This window comes from Anoplolepis gracilipes, unplaced genomic scaffold, assembly GCF_047496725.1.
Source record: "Anoplolepis gracilipes unplaced genomic scaffold, ASM4749672v1 Contig20, whole genome shotgun sequence".
NCBI classification, from domain to species: Eukaryota; Metazoa; Arthropoda; class Insecta; order Hymenoptera; family Formicidae; genus Anoplolepis; species Anoplolepis gracilipes.
This window is the reverse complement of record NW_027328668.1, coordinates 644714-669725: the sequence shown is the minus strand read 5'-3', so window position 1 is coordinate 669725 and position 25012 is coordinate 644714. Positions and strand designations below refer to the sequence as shown.

The 25012-nt window shown below is 28.0% G+C and overlaps 1 protein-coding gene across 4 annotated transcripts; it reads left to right on the top strand.

Moving 5' to 3' along the window:
* The first annotated feature begins 1819 nt into the window (after positions 1–1819).
* LOC140675625 (endoribonuclease rege-1-like) lies at positions 1820–24366 on the top strand. Of its 4 annotated transcripts, none has more exons than XM_072910210.1 (7): positions 1820–2162; positions 20389–20647; positions 20714–21212; positions 21325–21610; positions 21827–22157; positions 22301–22565; positions 22947–24365. In XM_072910210.1, the coding sequence occupies exons 1-7, from the start codon at positions 2145–2147 to the stop codon at positions 23302–23304; spliced, it is 2016 nt and encodes a 671-aa protein (XP_072766311.1). In that variant the 5' UTR covers positions 1820–2144; the 3' UTR covers positions 23305–24365. The 4 variants fall into 4 exon arrangements, with proteins under 4 accessions (XP_072766311.1, XP_072766315.1, XP_072766313.1 ...); XM_072910214.1 differs by lacking the exon at positions 1820–2162 and adding an exon at positions 16875–17858 and having other exon boundaries at positions 22947–24366; XM_072910212.1 differs by lacking the exon at positions 1820–2162 and adding an exon at positions 16875–17878 and having other exon boundaries at positions 22947–24366.
* Positions 24367–25012: the final 646 nt, after the last annotated feature.

The following is a 25012-nucleotide window of genomic DNA, read 5'->3' as shown; positions in this document are numbered from 1 at the left end:
ATTTCTTGGAAAGAAACCCTCATTTCCAAGAAACAGGAATCTATTGCTTGAGAAAAAAATTTCGTTAAAAAAAGAAGTAGAAAGAGTAATAGTTTTTGAGAAACTATGATAAAGTATTGTAGTTTAGTTCATCAAATCCCAAAAAGAAATTTTTTTTATTTTATTCGAATGAATGATGTATTTCAATTTTTTTTTAAATACCAATATTAGTTGAAAGAGAAGAAAAAATAGAACTTAGAAACTTGCTTTTGAATCTTTTAATAACACTTTCTTTCGCTTTTGAGAACATAAAATTCTTTTATAAAACGCTTTTATAAAAAAGATAATTCGCAAAGATGGAGTGTCGACGATATTATTTTAAAGTTTTTTTCCTAAAGTTTCATTACCTCTATACACTCAAAATTCCACCAAAGAGTGAGAGAACGTTTGAGATTATTTCTTTTCTTAATTGAAAGGAAAGAAAGTAGAGTATTCTTAATTGCAGATATTAAAATGTCAAATTATTTTAAAGGAGAAATTTTTAAAAATATTTTTTGTTTTATTTAAATATTAAGATTTTTTGTCACTGAAGGAAAACTTCAAGCTTTCACACAAGGAAGTAAAAAATTTTTACATTTTTTTTGGCCGCATAACATCAGGCTCACAAAGTGTGAAGAAAATTTCCCAAATTTTGTCCAGCTCAGTTTTTCATATGCAAAAATTATCAAAATCACAGAAATGCAAAAATAATAGTAACTTTTTAAATGAGGAGATTTTTAAGCTTTAAAAATTATTTTTTTGGATTAAATTTTGTTCATTTTAAACGAAGTTAGAGTTGGCTAAATTTTGCCATTTTAAAAAAAAAAATTAGGTGCTTCTTTCATTTTTGTGAGTAGTTCATTTATTAATCCTAAAAATTATTAATTTTTCATCAGATTCTTTTCTATCATAATAAACTGCGTCTTTAAAATATAGTTTAAAATATTAAAATAAAATAATTGAATATGCAAATATTTTTTATTAAGTAATTTTTAATGATAAAAAATAAAAATATGTAAGTGAAAAATGTTTTATCTTACAAAAATTATTTAGTTTTTTTCCATTACATATATTTACAAATTTTCTTTAATTTTTGTGAGTGGTTAATTTATTAATCCTAAAAATTATCAATTTTTCATCAAATTTTTTTCTATCAGAGTAAACTAGGTCTTTAAATCATACTTTAAAAAACATTTCTTTTGAGACATTTTTTATGAATACCTATGTTTGACGATTATAAAATATTAGATATGTTTAGAGCAAACGTTTATGAAACTATAATAATATTGTTATCTGGGATATAATTACACACTGCATATCCAATTTTCAGAGTAATAATATAATATATACATTATATACAATTTTCAGATGCAAAAATAATATTTCCATTTTCTAGAAAAATATGGAAAAACTTGGAATTTTCAGATTTTTTTGTACTTCGAAAAATTAGAGAATTCTCATAAAATTTTATGGAATTCAATAAAATTTTAGAAAAATTCTTTCTGATAATTTTTCTCTTTCCTTTTTACCACAATCTTTCTTGAAATTTTAAACAAAAATACCTTTGAAAAAGGTCGGAGGATTTTTTTATAAGATTTGAGTAAATACCGTGAAGAAGGAAGGAATTTCGAAAATTTTCTACGTGTCTAAAACAATTGCCACCGATCTACCATTTCTGCGTACGGCCCTAGTCGGGGTAGTCACGTGATCGCTGCGACAATCACGAGCGAAGTCTTATTGTGGGTCACGCGCGGGGCAAGGGGGAGGGAGAGCGAGCAACCCGAGCAACATCGCGCGTGCGATAGTAGTAGTAGAGGAGGTATGTCCATTCACTTGTCGGTCGCCGTCGATCGGATGTGTTTCGCGTTCACGCGTCTGCATCCGCATACAGTTATTACATTTCGTCGATCATCGCAGCGTAAACGAAAGAAATGTACGGCGCGATCTTCAACGATCAGTGATACATAATTATATAAGCGATCGGTGTGAATTATGGTGCATGCATGGTGAAATGTGTCGTTGTCCGACCGGCCATTAAAAAGTGCAAACCCACTGCCACTGCCGCTCCCGTTTGAGCAATTTTTTTGTATGTGAAAAGGATCTACGCTTCATAATCCACGGATGAGATGACGGTCGCTGGAAAGGTGAATCTATATCGAATGTCTAACTGTCAATCGAGTTGTGACGACAAGATCATTTTAGATGTATTTGCCTTTGACATATAATTCTTTAAAATCACGGAATTTATTTAAAAATTCGAGCTTTTGAGCACTTAATAAATTTCCTCTAAAAAAAAATTATTTGAAAAATAGCACGATTATTTGTTTTGACTTTTCTTCATAAAATTTTGTTTTATAGAAAGAATCGTAGAGATCCACAGATTAGTAATCATATTATTTAGAGATATTTTTTAAACATTATTGATGACAATTTATTTAAATGTAAAACTCCACCCTTTTTTGATAACTGTAATTCCTATTAAGTAAGTGAAAATATTAGAAAAATATGCATCTTTTATCTATTACGTGATATATAGCAAATAAATAAAAATTTAGCAAAAAAAATTAAAAAGTAAAAACTTATAATTCTGTTTTTTTTTTGTTACTTTTTTCATCCTTTTTCAAAAATTTGCAATTGCCACTGTTTTTAGTTATACATAAAAGAATTTATAGTCAACCCCGGATACGGCTCCAAATTGCGACACACGTAATTATCACTCATCTCGTGGCGTGATGTTAGTCGCCGTAATCGGGCTGACGTTAAACGTGACTATAATTATCTGCGCGATTAGCTGTCATCCGGTTTACATCGAATCGTCACTTGGCTGCTAATTGATCGCCCTATATTGTCGATAATATACGATAAGAAAAGAAATGAATGTTAATTAATTTTTAATTAATTTTTTATAGAATTTTCAAGTAATCAAATACCTAGTTTGAACAATTCAAATTTTAAGATCAAACCTTCAAATGTTTAAATCGTTCAAGCTTGAAGATATTCGAACAACTCGATTTATTTGAATTGAATTTATTTATTTATATTTGATATGATATGTTGCATAAAATTAGAAAATGTATCGCGAAAGAACCTGAACGAATACGAGCTATTTATTTTTTTCAATGAATAATAATTTTGTTCATAAATTTTTTTTAATATAAAGAATTGAATTTTTTATTCTTTGAAAGAAGTTGAACATTCTATTCGAAATGTCCAAAAAAGCTCAAATTATCTACTTTGGCTTGCTTGAATAGTTTGATCATACAATCGGAATCTTTTACAATAAGCCGCAACCACAGATCTCTAAATATTTTAGCATATAAATATGATGTGTGAATATTTATTACATATAAATATAGTTATAGGTTGCAATTATATATAAATATATTTGTATATTTGGAGTATTTCAAAAGAAAAAGATTGGAATCCCTTTAATAAAATGTTTTGGCTAGTTTAGAATTAATTATTTTTAACAAAAATTTCCAATTGTCAACAGAAAAGAGTCTTCGGCAAATTAAATTCTAAAAAAAAGCAGAATTGGTAGCAAAATTATATTTTTCAATTAATTTTAACCAAATTTTAATTTAAGAAATTCTAATTTAATTGTATATAAAACTATATACAAAATTAAAAGTTGTGAAAGATAATGATGTGTGATAAATGAGTGACTTTTCGATATTTTTGCTAAAGAAAAATTATCTCCTAAATGGTCAGAAAGAATATTGAAATGGCTCTTAAAAATTTATATATATATATATATATATATATATATATATATATAAATTATCAATTATAAAATTATTTGTAATGAAGGATAAAATAAACAAAAGTTTTATTTGCGAATGAAGAAAAAAAAGATTGTAATCGAAGAAAATTATGTCGGTAAAAAATTGTATTCGTACATTATCGAGGATTTGCTTCCGGGTTGAATACTTGACGTTCTGGCCTTTCACGCAATCGCAAGAGAGCATAGCAAAGTGGACAGTCGCGATCAGCTCCATTAATCACTCGAAACTCAGCCCGCGTCTGCTTTGTTGGAAGTATGTCGAATCCGGTTGAATCTCATACTACGCCTTGATGAAGATGATCACAGAAATGTGACTACTTACTATATAAACAGACATTTTATTCAGAACAATTTTCATATCGATTAAAAAATATTAATTTTTTAAATATCTGCATTTTTAAATTGTAATCGAAATTTTTTTTTATAATATTATATCCGTTTTTATTAAATAATTAAGAGACATATTATATCTCAAACACCAAATTGGCGCATTTTTGTCAGAAAGCAATATCTTCTTAAGTTAACGTAATACATTTGTAAAAATTCGACATACAACATTAAATCAGATAGTCTTCTTTAGCAATATTATTAAATGATAATCAGAAACTGAATTTTTATGAAGCGAACTTCTCATAGAAAAAAATTCGACAAACAACTTTCTTGAATTACCTTCCTTCTGGTCAGATTGCAAAGGAAACAAGTTAAAGATAATAATAATTCTAATTTTTTTGTTGAATTGCAGTCAATTAAAATATTGTCAAAATTTAAAACCAATGCAATAATTTTATTTTATTTTACCGATTAAAAATGCACATACACAATCAATAAAATCAAAGAATTCAGAAAAATCATCTTGTGTTGATAAAAATACATATGTCAAGAAGCTCCACAAAATATAATTTTATTTAAAATATTTAATTATTTAAAGTTTAAAATAAAAAAAAAATAATGTATAATTTAAAAACGCGTAATATTAAATATATGTAATTAAAAAATAAAAAAGTAAAAAGAAATGTGTTTACTTGTAAGTCACAATATATATAAAATATAAAATAGCAGAAATAAAAATTAATCAATTACAATTAAGTATTTTCCACGATTTCTACTATTCCCAAAATTGTTTGATTATGATTAAATAATATACTTATTCTCCAAGTTATGTTGTGTTTTTTTGTGCTATGATTTTCACAATATTCCTAGAAGAAATATTATCCTACAGAAAGATATAATATAGAAAGGTATATCCTTTATCATCCTGTGATAAAAAGCTACTTGAAGTTAAAGTTATGTGGAATTTCGATAGGTTAGGTTAGGTTAGGTAGTATTCGGAATTCTTCACAACATTGTGCCATCGCACTAAAATTTGTTTACGCAAGTTCTCGAAAATTTTAGTTCAGGTAATATGGAGTATGTATCTTTTAAAGTATCAGAAATTTCAAATATCTATTATGTAATTATTTATGATTCTGATCATGAAAGTATGTGAATTCCGGCTGATGAATTTTGCCACTTGAAAGTTAAAGTATGCGAATTTAATTACGATAAAAGAGATTTTTAATTATTCAAATCATAACAGTTTATAAACTGTTTGTATATGTATATGATTGTGTTTATTTACAAAAGAATTATTTCAATTTCTTAATGTTAACATTTACTTTGTAGCACATTTTACTTTATAAATTAATTTAGTTGATAAAAATATTTTTGTATGGAAACATTTTATTTCAAGTAATATTGCTCATTATTAAAAAATCGAAAATTATTATTGCACTATAAGCCTCTTTGGTGTAAAATGTGTCTTAAGATCGGAAAGTTTCTATTTATTTTTAAATTTGTATGTATTCTTACATGCAAAGTTCTGTTAACTACTTCCTTTTTGCATATTATATATTTTTTCCGAGATTTTTTTTTTATTTATAGATATTTCACTATCTGTCATTTTTCTATTTGGTTTTTGTTCGTGAAAATTCAAAATATTAAGGAGGTTGATAAGTCACTTTGCAGGAACCATAAGAGAGGAACCTGTCTTCAGGTTACACAGGAACTTTTTGTGTTATCAAGTGAAAACTGGTCAAAAATCTTCAATTAAAAAAATTAAATTTTTTTTTATTGTATAATATTTAATTGTGAGGTCTATAAATAAATTTTTACGTACATAGTGTCTTAAAAGTGATGCAATAAATATATTTGTGCATAATAACGTCGATCATGATAATCCAAGTAGAAAAGTTCTCTGTAATTTTTTTATCAAGCCATTAATTAAAACGCATTTAGGTAATAAAAATAGCTAATAAAAAATTTAATTTGACATTTAATTTGAACAGTCACTTTTTTTACACGTGACTATTCCATTATTACTATGTTGTATAGTAGTTGTCATGACAAGCATGTACTATTCTTGCTCCATTTCTGTTATCGCATCGTGATGTCAAAACATATTCAATTTTTAATATATTTTTACCATCACCATAACTGATACAGCAAATCTCGTTTGAGATATATTCGGCACATTTTTAACAACACGGAATAATAACAGGTGATGCATTTTAATTGCATTTTTCTTTTACAATATATCAGTAACTTATGTCGATAGAAAGTAAGCAATTCTGGACAGTGGATAAAAAAAAATATCTGATGTAAAGTTATGATTGGATCTGCTGTCATATTGTTGACATGTTGTTGACATTTTGGTATCTGAGATATTGATGAAGTTTTTTTTCATTAAATAAAACTCCAGAAAAGGAGATCCAATCTCGATGACCTTAACCTTGACATATGTTGTCAAGGTGAGTATCCTAATCTAAGATTTTAGCTGCTACTTATGTTTATTAAAAAGTTAAGTATGTTAGCGACATAAATGATTTTTAAATGCGATAATTTCAGTTTTTTCTTAAATCTAAATCTTATATATATGTACTTCATCTTTAGATTTATATTTACATTTACATTTTGCTATTTTATTTTACTTTTTAGCAAAGTATATTAACTCGCTGTTACATTTCTATTAATCAATATATATTATGTGATTTATATATGAGTGATTTATATATGATTTATATATGAGTAGACATCAATATATTATTAGATGATATAGTACAGGCAACTGGATTGTACCCTTTCTTTTTTTTGTCTATTTTTCTATAACGTATCACTTGAAAGTTACATATATGAAACTAATTTAGGGAATATTTCAAGCGGACACAATTTATTAAATAAGACTATTTTGTATAATGATGAGCAGCATTGAATTTTAACTTTTTGTGTATTTTAAAATAATAAAAAGCTAAGAATAGCAATAAAAACAATAATAATCCAAGTCATGAAATATGTTGCAATTATTGCTATTAGGTGTCTCTTTCTGCGTGCTGTTATCAGTGGTCGCAATATTTTTAGTTGAAAGTTGTTATAAAATATTTAATACACTTGTCGTGCTCTCCGCGACTGATTGTGAGTTGTAATTCTTTGATATATTTACATAAGGTAAACAATGATAAAATTCTATTTTTTATTACCGTAAATACATTTATGTTTTAAAATGATTTTTTCTTATTAATTTTATACTGTGTCTACGTAAATATTGATTAATTATAATTTTTTAAATGATCAAAAGTAAATAAATACATTTTGAGGCTTAATGAAATATTAGCCCACGAAATGTTGTACTTTTTATTTTTATACTAGAGAAAGAAAGAGAATATACATAGATGCTATCTTTCAAAATTAATGCCAAAAATTATTACATTAAAGGATATTTTTCCATGTTTTAAAGAGAAAAATATTTATTATAACAAGAGAATTGTTTTTATTTATTAATTTATAGTTATCATTTAAAAATACAAATCTATATTCTTATGTTCTATATATCATATTATAATGTACAACTTTTAAGAAGTTTTAGACATCAATGTTAATGAAATAAACAAGTTTTGGCGTTAGTCCATTATACCCCGCATGAAAAACATATCACGAAAATCTAGGCTTTTACTAAATCAATAATCTCGTCTATTTAAACTATTATTTTATAACATACTTGTGTTTTTTCTTATAGTGGATATTCCAAAGAATATTTTTAGTAAAAAAAAGATTGATTTATTTTTTTTTAATATGTTGAAAACTTGCTCAATGCTTACATTGGCCGTTCTACCCCACGTTCCCCTATTTAAAATATCTCTGCTATCTTAATGTGATTTAAAATTGTTCTCATTTAATTTTTCTCAATCTAATATACAACTGACATAATCTAGTGGCTTTTTATTATTATTATATTATAGTTTATTAATTATATTTATGATGAAATTTATATATATGCATATTATATAATCTCACCGAATATAAATACGTGATATTTATTTAATATAAAATAAATAATAATATTTTTGAGAGAGAAGTAGTACGGGAGAGAAAGTGACGGAACTTTCTTCGGAAAATTGGTGTTTTCCGGTTGATCTATCTTTTCGCAGACTTTCTAACAATTTGAACTCTTATTATTTAAACTTCTTAATAATCGTATCTGTTAATGATATTGTATAGATAATGTGCAATATATTTCTGATATTCTTATTATATACATAATCTTATATTCCTTCATATTAAACATATAATCAAGCATATAATTTATTATAATAATAATAAAAATACAAGTATATTTTGTGTTTGTGTGTGTATACATATATGTATATATATATATAATTTGTCATTATCAATCTTTTTTTTCCAATTTTAATTAGCTTTTCTTAATAACTCATTTTCAACATGTTAAGGGGGGAATTCGATCTAGAGGCCTGATTTTTAGGCTTTTTTTGCAAATTTTTTATAAGGAACGGATAAGATCAATTAAAATAAAAGTTTTTCCTATTTGTTAAGCAACTTTTTAAGTATCTTTAAAAATTTTTTTTATTAAAAAATTCCAAGAATTAAGCTGCACATAGCAGTTCTTCTCAACCCATAAAAAAAGTAGTTGCACGGTGCACACGATTGAGGCCGTTCTGCTTATCAGAAACAAAAAATTCAAAAAAATTCTTAGAATATATGAGTTGGGTATTGCCCGAAGTAGGATTTTTAAAAAATATGTAAAAATAACAAAACGGTGTCACTTTGAAAATAAGTCTCAATTTTTCGGCTACTTTTTTCGTCTTTAAAAGGCTGTAGAATTTAAAAAAATTAATATTTTTTGATAATTTTACTTCGGGCGATACCCAAACTCATATATTCTAAGAATCTTTTTGAATTTTTGCAATTACTTTTTTTTTAGAAGAACTGCTACATGCAGCTTAATTCTTGGAATTTTTCAATAAAAAAATTTTAAAAGATACTTAAAAAGTTGCTTAACAAATAGGAAAAACTTTTATTTTAATTGATCTTCCGTTTTTTATAAAAAATGTGCAAAAAAAGCCTAAAAATCAGGCCTCTAGATCGAATTCCCTCCTTAATATGATTTTTTTTATTTATTATATAATCATAACTTAATATCACATTATTAATGTTATTAAGAAAATTACAATAAAATGATGTAAAATTATTAATATAAAAAAAATATTGACAAGTTGAAAAGTTAGTTATTAAGAAATAAAAGTTTATGCTAATTAAAGTTCAAACATAGATTGATAATGACAAATTTAGTTTTGGATACAAATTTAGTTTATATAAATATTATTATCCATATTCATAAAAAATGACGTTGTAACAATGATAGATTTTGGTATATATAATGATAAAATGACCAATTAGTGCTAAAACCATAAGTCCTAAATAAAATCCTATAAGAAAATGACGTCGACATCAAGTTGCATCTACAAGTCGTCATTTTTTGACGCTTTTGACGACAAAAGTAGCAATATGACAATTTTAATATATACATATTAATATGTAATCTAGATAAAATAAAATTAATATATTTAGGTAATATTAATAAAACTTCTATTTTATATATCTCTCTCTCTCTTTCTCTTAAATAGACAATAAACAAATGATTTGTTATTTATTTGTACATTTATCTGTTCAATTTTTTAACAATTAATTTAATATCTAAATCTTTTATTGGAATGTATAAAAAATCAAACTGAGGAAGAATTAAATACTGCTTTTGATCTCTTAATACGCATAGTGCGTTGCATAGCGGTGGACGAAAGAACTATAAGTTATAAAAGAACTTTGGACGACTTCAAAATAGTGTTTTAGGTTGATCCAAGAAAAGACGTCTTTTAAATGTCCATTATATTAGCCTCCGATATTTTAGGCCATAACAATAGGCGTCATTATATCGTCTTTTGACATCACTTTTCTACTTGAGTATTGGTATTATACACTTATAATTAGCCAAACACACAAATCTTTATATAGGATGTTCAAAAATATATGGCTCTAAAATATTATAACTCAAGAAATCACATTGGCTTGGACCTTGTTTTACTTGAAAGGAGTCAATTTATGTATAGCTTCTTTTTTCTGCCTCTTTTTAATATTTGCTTTTCAATAGGGAGTTTGCATTAAAAAAAACATACATTTTTTATATGTAATTTAAATATATATTATTATAAACTTATTTATAAGAAAATTTTAAATTTTAATCAATAGAAAGGTATTAAAAAATTAAATTAAAATTTAATAAAATTTAAATTGTGAGAAAACGATTTTGATTGGTTGGAGTGCTTGACGTCACAGTGCAATAGTTTCAAACGTTTGTTTTCTGTATTCTGTATTGCGATATTCGGTCATTCTTGATCTCGAGGTACAAAGAAAAACAATTCATTGGATGTTTTAATTGTTGTACTTTTACATAGAGGTACAAAACAGGTTTTGTACGTGTTACCTTTGCCCATTTTCACAATAACTGGATATTTTAATAAATAAAAATAGTGTGTTGTCACTGTATATATTGGTTAGGTTTGAGGAGACGCTATTAGCGTCTTCCCGAATGCAGATATTGCACTGTGACGTCACATCGCGTTCGGGAGGACTCGGTCGTTTCCGAATCGTATTCGACAATTTCAAATAATGTAATTTTTATTATTGATTTTCTCGCTTAATTTGCATTAAAAAATTACGAAAAAAATAATTACATTTAAAACTATATATAAATAAAATGCAATTGTTTTTCAAAATTATGCAAACTCCCTATTATTAATTGGTTTTGTGAGCATCCTAATATGAAGATTTCTTACATTAAAGTAAATAATTATTGTTATTTTAATATTTCTGTAATTTTCATTAATTTTTGGATTGTACATAATAAAGTAATGTTATTTTTACACCTATTGCTCCGTTCTTGTCACATTTTGTCAATGTGTTTTATTGCAAGTCTTACTTTGTCTTGCAAAAAAAAATACTTCTTGAAACACAGAATTATAAAAATCATGTGTGTAATGTTATTTTGATAATGTACAATTTTAAAAAATGTAAAAAAAAACATTACAAAAATATTAGAACAACATTTATGATTATTTTATTTTGCCACATATACAATGAGAACTCTTAATGGAATCAAAATAATAGATTTACGTCATCTTTTTTGCTAAAAAATTTTTCTAAAATATACTATTAAACTCGATTTTCTTGCGAAACGGCCTGTTATTTCATATTTAATACAACAAATTAATATTAATAGTTTTTTGTTATGTTGGTAAAAAATGTTAGTTTTAATGATCATAGTAGCATTAAATTTATTTGCATAAAATTTTGTTTTATTCATTATAATTATTTTAATATAATATTTTAATATACTATTTTTATTGATACATATTATGTTTTGAGAAATTTTTTATCTGGAAATATATATCTCTTGTATGTTTATAGAATAAAAAATTGCTTTTAAAGTAACAAAAATAAAAATTATATACGAAATTTATTGAAAAAATATATTTTACAGGATATTATTTCTTTCAGAAGCAAGAAGGAAAAATATATAATTACAAAATAATTATATCAACTGTAGAAATATAAATAGAATATCTATTTGTATATGTAAAATAACTCATGCATGTAAAATTTGTTTATGGAATATATTATTCCTTTGAAAACAGCAGAGACTGTAAGCAAAATGTCTTTATGGAATATATTGTTCCTTTAGAAACAACGAAAATTAAGTGCAGGATTTGTTTAAAAAATAGATTCCTTTAGAAAGAAGAAAAATGTAAAATTAGAAAGAACGCAAGATTTATTTACGGAATAGATTGTTTCTTTAAAAATAGCAAAAGAACTTTTGAGGAAAATACAACTGTACTATTGATAATAAATAAGTACTATTTTTATGTGATAAAAAAATAACGTAATGAAGTAATTACTTGTACCAACTCTCTCAGAAATGCTATTATCCAGAAGAAATTTGTATAGCTTTTAACTATATATTGTAACAAATGTCCTTTTAATAACAAATTTTATGACCAATTTGGAGATGATTTTTCCTCAACAAAAATATCGAGAGAGAAAGAGAGAAAGAGAGAGAGAGAGAGGTCATTAGTTTTTGCAAGTTTCCATTTTTTACTATCATATAGTTTTATAATTAAGTCTCAATTTAAATTTCTATTAAAGTTAACTTTAGTTAATTTTCCTTGAAAAATCGATCCAATTTGATCAAGAAAATTTATTATTAAAAAAATATCCAGTGGTTTTGGAATACCTTTATCTACATGCATTAAATTTCCAAAATTTGTGTTAACAAGTACATTAAAATACAAATAATTTTTTCTATAAGTCTCAAACAAAAAAAGAGCTTTTTAGAGGAATTGTACTTGATAAATCGTGAAATTCTTTTTTTGCTAATTTTAAATAAACTTTTAATTAACTAAAATCTCTTTTAAAACATAGTTATCAAGATAGATATTTTTAAAATTTGCAAAGAGATTTTGACTAATTAAATTTTGCTTAAAGGAAAAAATACAAATTAATTTGGTTTCTGGTAAAAATATTTTGTTTTTTGTAATCAAAAAGATGCTGTTATATTCTTATATAATAGATTGAACTTCTTTAGAATTTGAAGATTACAGATCCGGATTTTTGTGTTGTTTTCATATTTGATCATATTAAATTTAATAATTGTTTTCATAATTAATATTAAAAAACTAAACACAAGTGATTTAATTATTTATATTTATGTATGCCACGTACATATCGTTCGTCGTCATTCTTCACGTGTACCCGATACATTAAGTTAGATCCGGGAGTGGGGAATGACGATGCGAATGAAGGTTGTCGAGAAATTCGTCGCGATATGTAATGCTAGTTTAGATTTCGAAATTAGCCAATCTTAAATTGTTGAATATAAGAAGTTTCTGAGGCTTATGAGTTTTACAGCTTTAACTGGCTTTAACACCTGTAACATTACATTACATTGTTGTTGTGCCGGTGGAACAAGCAATTCTGATAACCACTATACTTTTCTCTTTTTCCCTCTTGCTCTCACGTCTCTCTACTTTCACCTGGAACTCCGCAAATGGTTACATCCGCCAACCTGAGAGAGCTATGCCCTATTTACGATAATTTATTGAACCGGAGACGAGCTGCGCGCACACGAATTTTCTTATGCAGTTATTTTGTCAAATATTTTTAGTGACAATATTAAACACAGAATCTAAAAAAAGGATAATTGATTACATAAGTGGAAATAGAAATCAGTATTTCTTATTAAAAAAAAATGACATTATACTACTTGTTTCTTTTTTTTGTTTTTTATTCTTTTTAATTGATACATTATTTATTTCTTTTAATCGATAATGTTTACTGGTAGTCCTTATGCAAAATTATTATAAATGTTACTAGCTTTCTTAAAGGAAAGTTTTCAAATTTATATTAAACATTATTTAAAATTGAACACCTTAATTTCAAACTTTTTCTTATAACTTTATACATTTTGCAATGCAGAGAAAATTAAAATTTTTAAAAATTAAATTTGTTTCTATATTTTACATAATTATTTGTAATGCAAAATAAAATTTGAGATGGAATTTGAATAGTTGTTTAGAAGTAAAAATATTCATGTTATCCATTTTATGGCGATAAAATTTTTTCATAACTTTAACTTCAATTTTTTGCAAATTATTGTGAACATTTTAAAGCCACATAGACTAGACTTATAATTAGGATTTACAACAAACTATATTACATAGAAAAATCATTATTTTCATTTTTGAATTCGTAAAAAATTTTGTTGAACTGTGTAATTGGCATTGAGAAAATAAATAATATCGAGTTATAGCTACAACATAAAGAATAACGGGGGCACGATTAAATAACGGGACGGTGAAAGAAATAGTATTGTCACAAATAGAGTATGGATTAGTTCTTATCAGTTGTCGGTATGCACTTGTTACAATATGCAAATTATTTCCGCTTTTATTGATATTTAGGCACTTTAAATATTGATATTATACATACCAGTATTTTCTCATTTTAGAAACAAAATAAAATTATTTACATATACACACGTAAATGTTTTGTGTATACTATATTAAAGTATACAGAATATCCAATTTTGACACTTCAGCCGAATATTTCAAAAATTGAATTAAGCAAAAATATCTCAAAGAAAATTTATAGAATTTTAAGAGAAAAAAAGGTGGTTATCTTCAATTTTAACTAATAAATTTTACAATCCCTCTCTAAAAAAAGGCATGATAGGTATTGACATTATCATCGCTTTTCCGCGATGCTGATTGATTGTCTCGATGTCTCGTTGTCAAGTGCGTTATTGCGACTTGCTCCGCGCCTGTCGTCTGCAGCTGTCAAATTTTGACAGTTTGTGTGACAATTTGTAAAAAAATTAAATTAAAGAAAAGTTATAAAAAAAGTTAAAGAAAACGAAGAAGAGAAAAAGAAAGACAAAAGAAAGGTACATATATTAGATATGCATGTATTGTATATGATGAACCTATGTATAAACTTTTTCCATGATATTATATGTATATTAATTATGTAATTTATATTTGTGTAATTAATAGAAAAAAGAAGAGATGAAAGAAAGAAGAAGAAGAAATATAATATTAAGTAAAGAAAAAGAAAGAAAGAAAAAGAAAAAAGGATGCTTTCTTAAAACTAACGGTAAATATTAAAATTAAATATTCAACAATCAATTAGCATTGCGGAAAAAGACTTTAACGCTTAACTGTAACATACACAATATAACCATACAACACAATATATACATACATAAAATAAATAGCGCGCGCTTAAAATGTTCTACTTATGTAAAATTAAACGTTGTTTTTTTAAACACAGAAAAAAATATTTTTTATGATACATTTTTTAAAAATCACTCAGTTTTGCGTAGAAAATCATAAAAACATGTCCTAAGTTATAGCCAATATTTATGGAATTATTTAGCAATAAAAAATATAATTTCGTTAATTTTCACCAACAATAATGAGGGCGAATTTATGTGTGCATGCCTGTATGCGTATGGATAGATATATAAATATATGGTATTATATAAATTCTGGTTTTTAAAAAAGTTCTGAAAATGAAGAAGAATAGGGAAGCACTTCGGTCTTCATCGACGATTATTCCATAGTGCAAAGTATAATTTTTGTCACAGGAAAAGGATATCTTCAAAGCTTTTTAGGAATATAAAGTTTTAGTCAAAACTCCAAGAGTTTGCAGTCTGACAATAGGAAAGAGTTGTGCAATGCAGTTTTCGATGATTTTTTTGAAGAAAAATGACATTCGATAGAAAATCCAAACTGATGAAAACGAAACCTCGCAGTTTTAACTCGTCTGAACATCGCATATGTGACCTCACTCAGACAGCTTAACATCTTCCCTGCACGTCTGTCGACCTAGCCCCCCCACCTTGTAAAAATAAAAAAACAAATACTGCAAATTTACGAGCTATTTATGAGCTTTCATATCCCGCAAATTAAAAATTTTGAGCTCGTCACACTAGGCAGGAATTTAATAATTTTGGTGGGGGGGCTGAGTCGACGTCGACTCAGCCCCCCTCGCCCCTTAAAAATAAAAATATTTAATCGTTCTTTGCGGCAGAATTAGGAGCTATTTATGAGCTTTTAAAATAATATAATTTCGATTTTTGAGCTCACCGTTTTAACCCCAAAACAACCCTTTCATTATTTAACTCAAGAGAGAACTATGCTTAAAATGAAAAAATTTAACACTTTTGCGGGTAAATATTGTTTATTGATTTATGAGCTCTCAAAATACGTGTATTTTGATTATTGAGCCGCAACCCCTTTATAGAAAAACCACCCTTCGTCTCCCCGGCACAAGAGAAAACTATACTTAAAATGAAAAAATTTAACACTTTTGCGGATAAATATTGTTTATTGATTTATGAGCTCTCAAAATACGTGTATTTTGATTATTGAGCCGCAACCCCTTTATAGAAAAACCACCCCTCGTCTCCCCGGCACAAGAGAGGACTATACTTAAAATGAAAGAAATTAAATATTTCGTATTAACTGTTTTATAATTAAATATTTTATATTATTAATGCTTCTTATAGGTTCGCAAAATAATAATTTTTTTTCATTTTAAATTTACAGTTCTCTCTTATGTGAAGGAGATGCGTGGTGATTATTTTTGTAAAAAGGTTGCAACTTAATAATCAAAATCGCTCGTATTTTTGGAGCTGATAAATCGATAAACAATATTTAATCGTAAAATAAATTCTTTTATTTTAAGTATAGTTTCTTTTGTGCTGGAAAGATTTGGGAGTAGTTTCATTGTAAAGGAGTCGTAGTTCAATAATCAAAATACACGTATTTTGAGAGCTCATAAATCAATAAACAATATTTATCCGCAAAAGTGTTAAATTTTTTCATTTTAAGTATAGTTTTCTCTTGTGCCGGGGAGACGAAGGGTGGTTTTTCTATAAAGGGGTTGCGGCTCAATAATCAAAATACACGTATTTTGAGAGCTCATAAATCAATAAACAATATTTACCCGCAAAAGTGTTAAATTTTTTCATTTTAAGCATAGTTCTCTCTTGAGTTAAATAATGAAAGGGTTGTTTTGGGGTTAAAACGGTGAGCTCAAAAATCGAAATTATATTATTTTAAAAGCTCATAAATAGCTCCTAATTCTGCCGCAAAGAACGATTAAATATTTTTATTTTTAAGGGGCGAGGGGGGCTGAGTCGACGTCGACTCAGCCCCCCCACCAAAATTATTAAATTCCTGCCTAGTGTGACGAGCTCAAAATTTTTAATTTGCGGGATATGAAAGCTCATAAATAGCTCGTAAATTTGCAGTATTTGTTTTTTTATTTTTACAAGGTGGGGGGGCTAGGTCGACAGACGTCTTCCCTGCAAGAGAACACAAAATAGTAACCAAGAGAATACTACAACCCAAAGGGATGCTGTCGATACTCAATAATTCAAACCTCATCTTGAGTTACGTGAACATCGATGGGGAAGATGTATCATGGTTTGATGATCTGGTGTGCATTTACGCTATCATCGGGAGTGATCAATTGAGAGTTCAGAAAATAGCGGACTATTACATTTTTCTCCACTGGAGCGGAATACATAATTCTAGTTGTAAAGTAATTAACAAAGAATGCTGTCTACGAAAAGTCAACTTAAAACTGGAATTAAAAAAGATGATTCGATTCATTATATTCGAAGACAAGAAAAAAAAGAGCTCTAAAGCTTGCCAAAAATTCTGTGTTTCACACAAGATCAAAATGCATAAATATTCAGCATTATTTCATTCGAGAACTGATAGAAAGGAAAAAACTGATTCTGATCGAAAATCTTCATATCCAGAACGGTTACGGATATCTTTACAAGTTAAAGTTTATCGAAACCAAAACATACGATGCGTGACTCAGTTGGGTTTAAAGCCACTTGAGGGAAGCATCATCAAAGCAGTCACTCATTGATTTCGTGATCTCGAATTGCTGTATTTCCAATATATTATCCAAAATATTATAGAGCGTTTGTGTGACACATTCAATATCAAAAGAAATTTGAATATCTTCAAACTTTATCGGTTTAATATTAAAATGTCAAACAAAAGTTAGATATATAACTTAATAGAGATATGTATACCTCTCCACATAGGCATCAAGAAACACGCACAGTGCATCTTTAAAGAAATTACGCGTGAACGTGAGTGCATGTAGCCAGTGGTAAGGATAGTGATTTTTTAAAAAAAGAGAGAAGGAAAAGCGACTTTTTCTAAAGATATATATAATATTTTTTTAATAAAAAAATATACAATAAAAAAGAAATAAAAAATATTTTTAATATTTTTAATAAAAACATAAAAAATATACAGGGTGTCCCGTAATTTGTGAAAAACCTGCTAATGGCAGATTTTTGAGATCATGTGGGGACGATTTTTCCTCAGCGAAAATGTCGAGACATCAATAATTTTCGAGTTATGAGGGATTGAAAAAAAACGCATTTTGCAAACTAAACTTTTTGAAGTTAAAAAGTTACCAAAACTACATTCTTTTTAGGTTAATTTCAGGTAGAGTACTGTAATAGATACTGTAATAGAATTTTAATTTAAGGCTTAATTACAAAGATATGTAATGATAAAAATTGGAAATTTGCAAAAAATAATGTCGTCTCTCGATATTTTCACTAAGGAAAAATCGACTCCAAATGATCTCAAGAATCTGCCATTAACAGGTTTTTCACCAATTACCTGTGACATCCTATATATAAATATGTAAGGAATTACAATTTGAAATGTATATGTGTAAATATGTATGCACATGTTTCTTATTATACATAAATATGTATATTTACATATACATATACATACACATACAAAATAAAAAATAAAACTTAGTAAAACAATAAAATAAAAATATAATTAAATGAAAACATAATGTAAAAATATGTATAATATAATAATATAATTGAATGAAATATAATGTAAAATAGAGTATAATGTATAAACATATAAAATATATAAATAAAATAAATATATGAATAATAAGAATATAAAAATAAAAAATTGTTGAATAGTTTCAACGAAATAATTTTAGGTTCTTTGATAATTAAATCAACGATTCAATAAAACAATAATAAAACATTTTTTTATATATCTCATCACGTGTCAATGATAATTGTTTTTAATTTAAGATCAAATACAAGCATTAACTTTGAAGAATTGATTCTTTCTTTAAATCATGAATTGTGTACGTATAAAAAAAATATGTTCCTTCGATTATTGTATTTAACAATATTTTTCAAGGATTGGTTCTGAACAGTTATTTATACTTTTATGACCGATAAGACAACATATAAAAGTGAGTGAAGAACAAAAATTTAAAATTTAAGCAGTAAGCGAATTGATCAATTACATTAAAAATATTTTCAAGTAAATATAAGGCTGCTATTAAAAAAAATTAATGACTCAATTTATTCATTGCTTTAATTCTGCGCTTACGTTCTTTCTTTAACTCTTTGAGTCATGAATTTTTTTAATTGTCAGTATTTTATAAAATTTGGTATATAAGGGTTTTTGGAGTCGCTGATTATGAATCCGTTGTCAGATTTTCACAATTCAAGATGGCGGATCCAATACGGCAGACGAAATTTTACTTCCGCCATATTGGATCCCTATATTAAATTTTTTTTCCTTTAGATTCAGATTCTGCGATCTAAAAAACCTTTAGAGAAAAAATTTAAAAAAGAATACAACTGTTACTTTCAATTTAGAATAGAAAATATTGTTTTTATATATTTTTTATCAAAAAAAGGAGGATTTAACAAAAACAACACGATGGAAAATTCTAAAAAAATTCTGAAAAATACTTTAGAGTGTACTAAGATTATAAAAAAATTGCCGTATTTATTGTCATAATAGATTAGTAGAAAATGTATTTTTTCGTAAAAAAGTACTAATTTTGACTGTTTGTTTATATATGGTATTTTTGCAATTAACAATTAATGACTGTTCATATTTATTTTACACTTATTGATGTTCTAGAGACTCTGTAGAAACAAAAAATCCGGAATTTGATAAAAAAGCAGTTAAAACAATAAAAAATTACGAAAAAAAGGTGGGTTTCTGGGTGACCCACTGTGACTCAAAGGGTTAATTATTATTTTTTCCATTTTATTGGTATAAAAACTATTGCTTTTTATTGCATTATATAATGTAAAATAAATGTTTTGGCATACTCAAACAACATATAGTTGACCATGACAAAACCATAGACTTTCTTAAATTATCACAAAATATTAAAGGGATGAAATCAGGGAGAAGGATTAAGATGTTCAAATATGGTAATCTATATTTTTCGTAGAGTTCTAGAAAGTATACTATACAGTCGGGTCTCTTATCCTACGACCTTCTTATGCTACGAAACCTCTTATCTTACGACAAAAAATTCTCTTATGCTACGACCGTGAAAGGGGAATTATATCTCCACTTTCAAATTTTTGTCGTAGGATCAAAGGTTTAAAGGGAAGATTCCGGACCGAAAATGTCGTAGGATAAGAGGTTCGACTGTACTTATGCAAAATTCTAGACCAGTCAAAGTTTAGGAGAGTTATAGTTGACTACATGGACAGACATTCTATTTTATACATGTATATAGATTATTCGATATATAACAAAACTTTTTCCCTTTATTTTTCAATCTCTTTATCACGACTATGAATGTAAACAATTTTGCAGAGATACATAGAGTGCACAGTATTGAATGCAAGCAGTATGCCAGACGCTGAAGATTCCTCATATGACAGCGATTACGAAGCTGAAGACTTAGCGACGACAACAACGACAACAATGACGACGACGGCAATCGCACATGGTTCAGAATCACAGGTATCCCCCGCAGCGCATGCTGATATCTCTCGTACTGCATCCGACACTTTAGCAGCTGAGTTTGCAGAGTACGTTACTGTGGATGGACCTTCGTCCACACAAAACCCTGGTAAGAGCTTTTTCCTGCAAGTTCTCCTTTCGAAATCATAATAATTAACAATAAATTTAAATTCAGGTTACACCGCTCGCGTAGAATTTGCCCTGAAATTGGGCTACACTGAGAGATTGGTGCAAGCAGCTTTACAGAAACTGGGTCCGGATCCTGGTCAAAACGAGCTGTTAGCCGAACTGATCAAACTCGGAGCAACTTATTCCCCAAAATTCATTGACAGTCCTGAGGAAGTTGATAACTTGCTGGATGCTGAAGCGGACGTAGACGATGGCGAAGGGTCGATTTTGGCCTCGACAGTAACGAATGGAATTTTATCAACAGATTTGAGACCTATTGTCATCGATGGCAGCAATGTAGCTATGAGTCACGGCAACAAGGAGATATTTTCCTGTCGTGGCATCAAAATCTGTGTTGACTGGTTCCGTGCCAGGGGTCACAAAGAGATTACCGTCTTTGTTCCCAAGTGGCGGAAAGAAGCCTTTAGACCCGATAATCCGGTTGCTGATCAGGAAATCTTGAGCGAGCTTGAGAGAGATCGTTTACTAGTGTTCACACCTTCTAGGTTGGTACGATAATCAGGAAATTTGTTTTTGTTCGATTCAGGCATCTTAAAATAGTCTAATTTTTTGTAATATAAATTTCTATATCATATTGTTGTGTATAAATGTTCGTAGGTTGGTGGGTGGGAAACGTATGGTGTGTTATGATGATCGATACATCTTGAAACTGGCTGCCGAAGTCGATGGCATTGTTGTTAGTAACGATAACTACCGGGATTTGGCACAGGAGAATCCTGAATTCAGAAGGGTTGTCGAAGGAAGAATCCTAATGTACAGTTTTGTAAATGACCGATTCATGCCACCAGATGATCCGCTGGGTAGAAGTGGACCTACGTTGGAGAACTTTCTCAGGATCGCCCCTAAAAAAGTCGACCCAGCACCTCCGTGTCCTTACGCCAAGGTAATTTTTTTCTTTCTTTTATTTATTTTCGTTACATTTAAAAAAATTTTAAATCTTAAATTTAGAAATTAAAGCATTATGTGAAAAATTTTCTTTATAGATATATATACTTTTTCTAAATTAAATTAATTATATTAAATTTTATTAACTATATTAAATATATTAAATTAATTTATAATACATTTTGTAAAATTAAATTAAATATCTGCTTTTTAGAAATGCACATATGGCAATAAGTGCAAATTCTGGCATCCCGAAAGAGGATCACATCCACATAAATCCGTGACGGAGCGATTAGTGGAACATGCCCAGCGTCACCTGCAAGCTCGTGGACCTAGTCTGAGTCTACCACTACCATCCATAACTGCGTCTGTGTCTCCACAACATCCGTCACTCTGTAAAGCCAGATCTGCTATACCGCCGACCGTCGTTCAATCCTTGTCGCCTGTCCCAAAAAGTAGATCTGTGGAGAATGTCACATCTGACTTGTTCTCAACTAGTCCGGCCGTATACAGTCAACAGATGCCTCTTGCACAGAATCTTCAAAGTAATAATTTTTTTTAATGAAACGTCTTGCATATAAATTATATGTACAATAAAAATTTTTAAATTGTGCAATATAAAACTTTTTTTTACTTTGTGAACTAAGTTTAAACGGTTTAATAGCAGTGTTCATGTTTTCTATTAAAGGCTATCCTCCTGCAGTAAATTGGACCACGTCAAGAGTGAGTAATCCTGAGCCAGAACCGGCGAATATGCACCGTAAATTGCAGCGACAATTAACCCTAAACCCAGTATGCGACCCGCGACTTTATCAGCTCAGGCGACATCAACAGCAGCAGCAGGCTGATCAACTGCAGCAATCAGTCATAAGTCCTTCGCATTCCAATATGCAACATCGACCGTTAACGAGACACGCCAGTAATGAATCGTCGTATCCGGTTACTGCCATGAGGTGAGTCTAATTTATCTAAATCTATTCACATCTAAATGTGTAATTTATCTTCACAATTAATGCAATAAATTACGTATAATATTGTAGAATATATATATGTGTGTGCGCGTACGCAGTCTCCCTCTTTCTCTCTAAATATTTTTGTAAAAAAATAATTAAACGTAATTTCATTTAATCTCTAGTAACACATTTTCTTTTTCAAATATTATGTATATTTCAATATTTAATTTCAAGCATAAATATCAGTTATTTAATGATTTCGGACTTAAAAATTTAAATGTATAGAAAATAAAAACAACTGTGTTGTATGCTTAACCAAAATTTATGCCCTTCAGTGAATTAAATAACTAAATAATTGGGCATTTTTAAATCTGATTTCAGCTGGGACCATCCCGATTGTTTTCAGCATCATCATCAGCACGTGATGCGCATCGCTTCCGCTCCAGACTCTTATAAAGCGTGGCCGCCACAAAGTACCACCTTGATGCGACCATCGCCAATTCAGAGACTAGGTACTTCGGACCCTCAACTGAATCTACTACCGTCCCCGTCATCCACGAGCCTACACATACCCTGGGGCACGCACGCCCAAGATGCTCGACGTCGCCTGCATTATCATCTCGCTAACATCTTTCCCGAAGAGCAAGTGCAAACTGTTATGGCGCTTCATCCGCACGAGATCGACCCTCAGCAGATTTGCGCCGCCATTCTGGCCATGTTTCCAAAAAATCAAAATTAACGCGATTGTAAATTTTGTATAAGATGTTTTGCTATAACGTTGAATTGGAAAACTACTTGTGTACAGTTCTTTTATTTTTATAAGCATCTTGCAAAGCAATCTTAATACAGAATGTGTCTAGCAGTTATCTAGCAGTTGATGATAACATTGAAGAGATATTAAAAGGTAATATATATAGGATGAGGAAAAAGTATGAAAACCCTGAAAAATTTCGAAAAATGTAAGTTTTACAGAAAAAAAATCTAAGGCAAGATCTATTCATTTTTTGTCAAACTTTAAAATATCTCAGAAAATTCTTAACCAAAAGAAGTTTTATTATAGTGTTTTGGAAGTGAGCTACAAGAATCTGCAATTAAAAATAGTGTTCATTTAAAGAATTGAAGGTGACCTTGTGACCTTTAAGTGACTATTCAAAGTCAAATCAACGACATCATTTTATGTTCCTCTCAAAACCATATAACTTTTGTCTGAAACATTTTTCTGTAAAACTTATATTTTTTGAGATTTTTCAAGGTTATTATACTTTTTCCTCACTATAGATATATATAATATATATATTATATATACCTTTGGTTGGGTTGAAAACAGGAGCTATTTAAATATTTTTTTAAGAAAAAATAATATATTGAATATAGGTATATTTTTAATAATATATTGAAATCAAATAAATTTTTTTTTGTTTAAAACTATCTCTTTAATTGTGTGTGTGTATGTGTGTGTGTGCGTGTGCGTGTGTATGTGTGTGTGTATATATGTTTTTAAGAATTTTTTGAGTCTGATTCGTATTATATAATTAAGACAACGGTCACTGTCCGAGCACAGTGTTCATTATTGTAATGGATTTTTCGCGTAAGCATAACTTCTATAAAACAAATAATATACAAAGATTCTTCAAATATAGATCTAAAACTGTCTCCTTTATGTAACTGTTCTTTTTTAATGTATTTTGAATAGAATTGTGACAATTTTAAATTTTGATTCTTTTTATAATCTATTTTTTAATTTAAAAAATTAAACAATTTAAAAAAATTTTATATGCCGGACAAAATTCAAGATTTTAAGAATTGTATTTTTTATGTAGAATATTATATAAATATCTTAGTAGAATTCTTTCATAATAATAAACACAGTCTGTGCCAACAGTCTCATTATATACGAATTAAATTTTAAAAATTCCTAAAAATAATTTTAAAAAATATATCTGAATAAAACAAATTAATTATTAATTTCTTTAAAAAATAACTTCTCAAATGATTCTTATTTTTAGTCTATCTAAACATATATTTTTCCTTAACTGGTCAAGTGATTACAGAGAATATATTTTATTTTTTGGATTTTTACGTCTGAAATTTTGGAACTCGTGGAATTTAAATTTTAGTATGTTTTCGTTCTACTAGCCAAGAGCTAGTATTTTATGAGCAGAGAACCCGAAAGATAAAAGTTCAAAATACAACTCAGGCAATAGAAAAAAATTTCCTTCCATTTCATATTGTTCATAATCATTCAATAATAACAGAAGAGAAATGATTGTGTTTTTACGAGAGCATGTTAATGTAGGGCATTACAACATATGCGTTAATTGTTATATATGTTATTTAGAGTATAAGATAGAAGATCTATATATTTGATGATGTTTTAATTATAACGAATTTGCATTAATGATTATCGTCTCACATTAAACCGACCAATTTTTGTTTCTTTGACCACA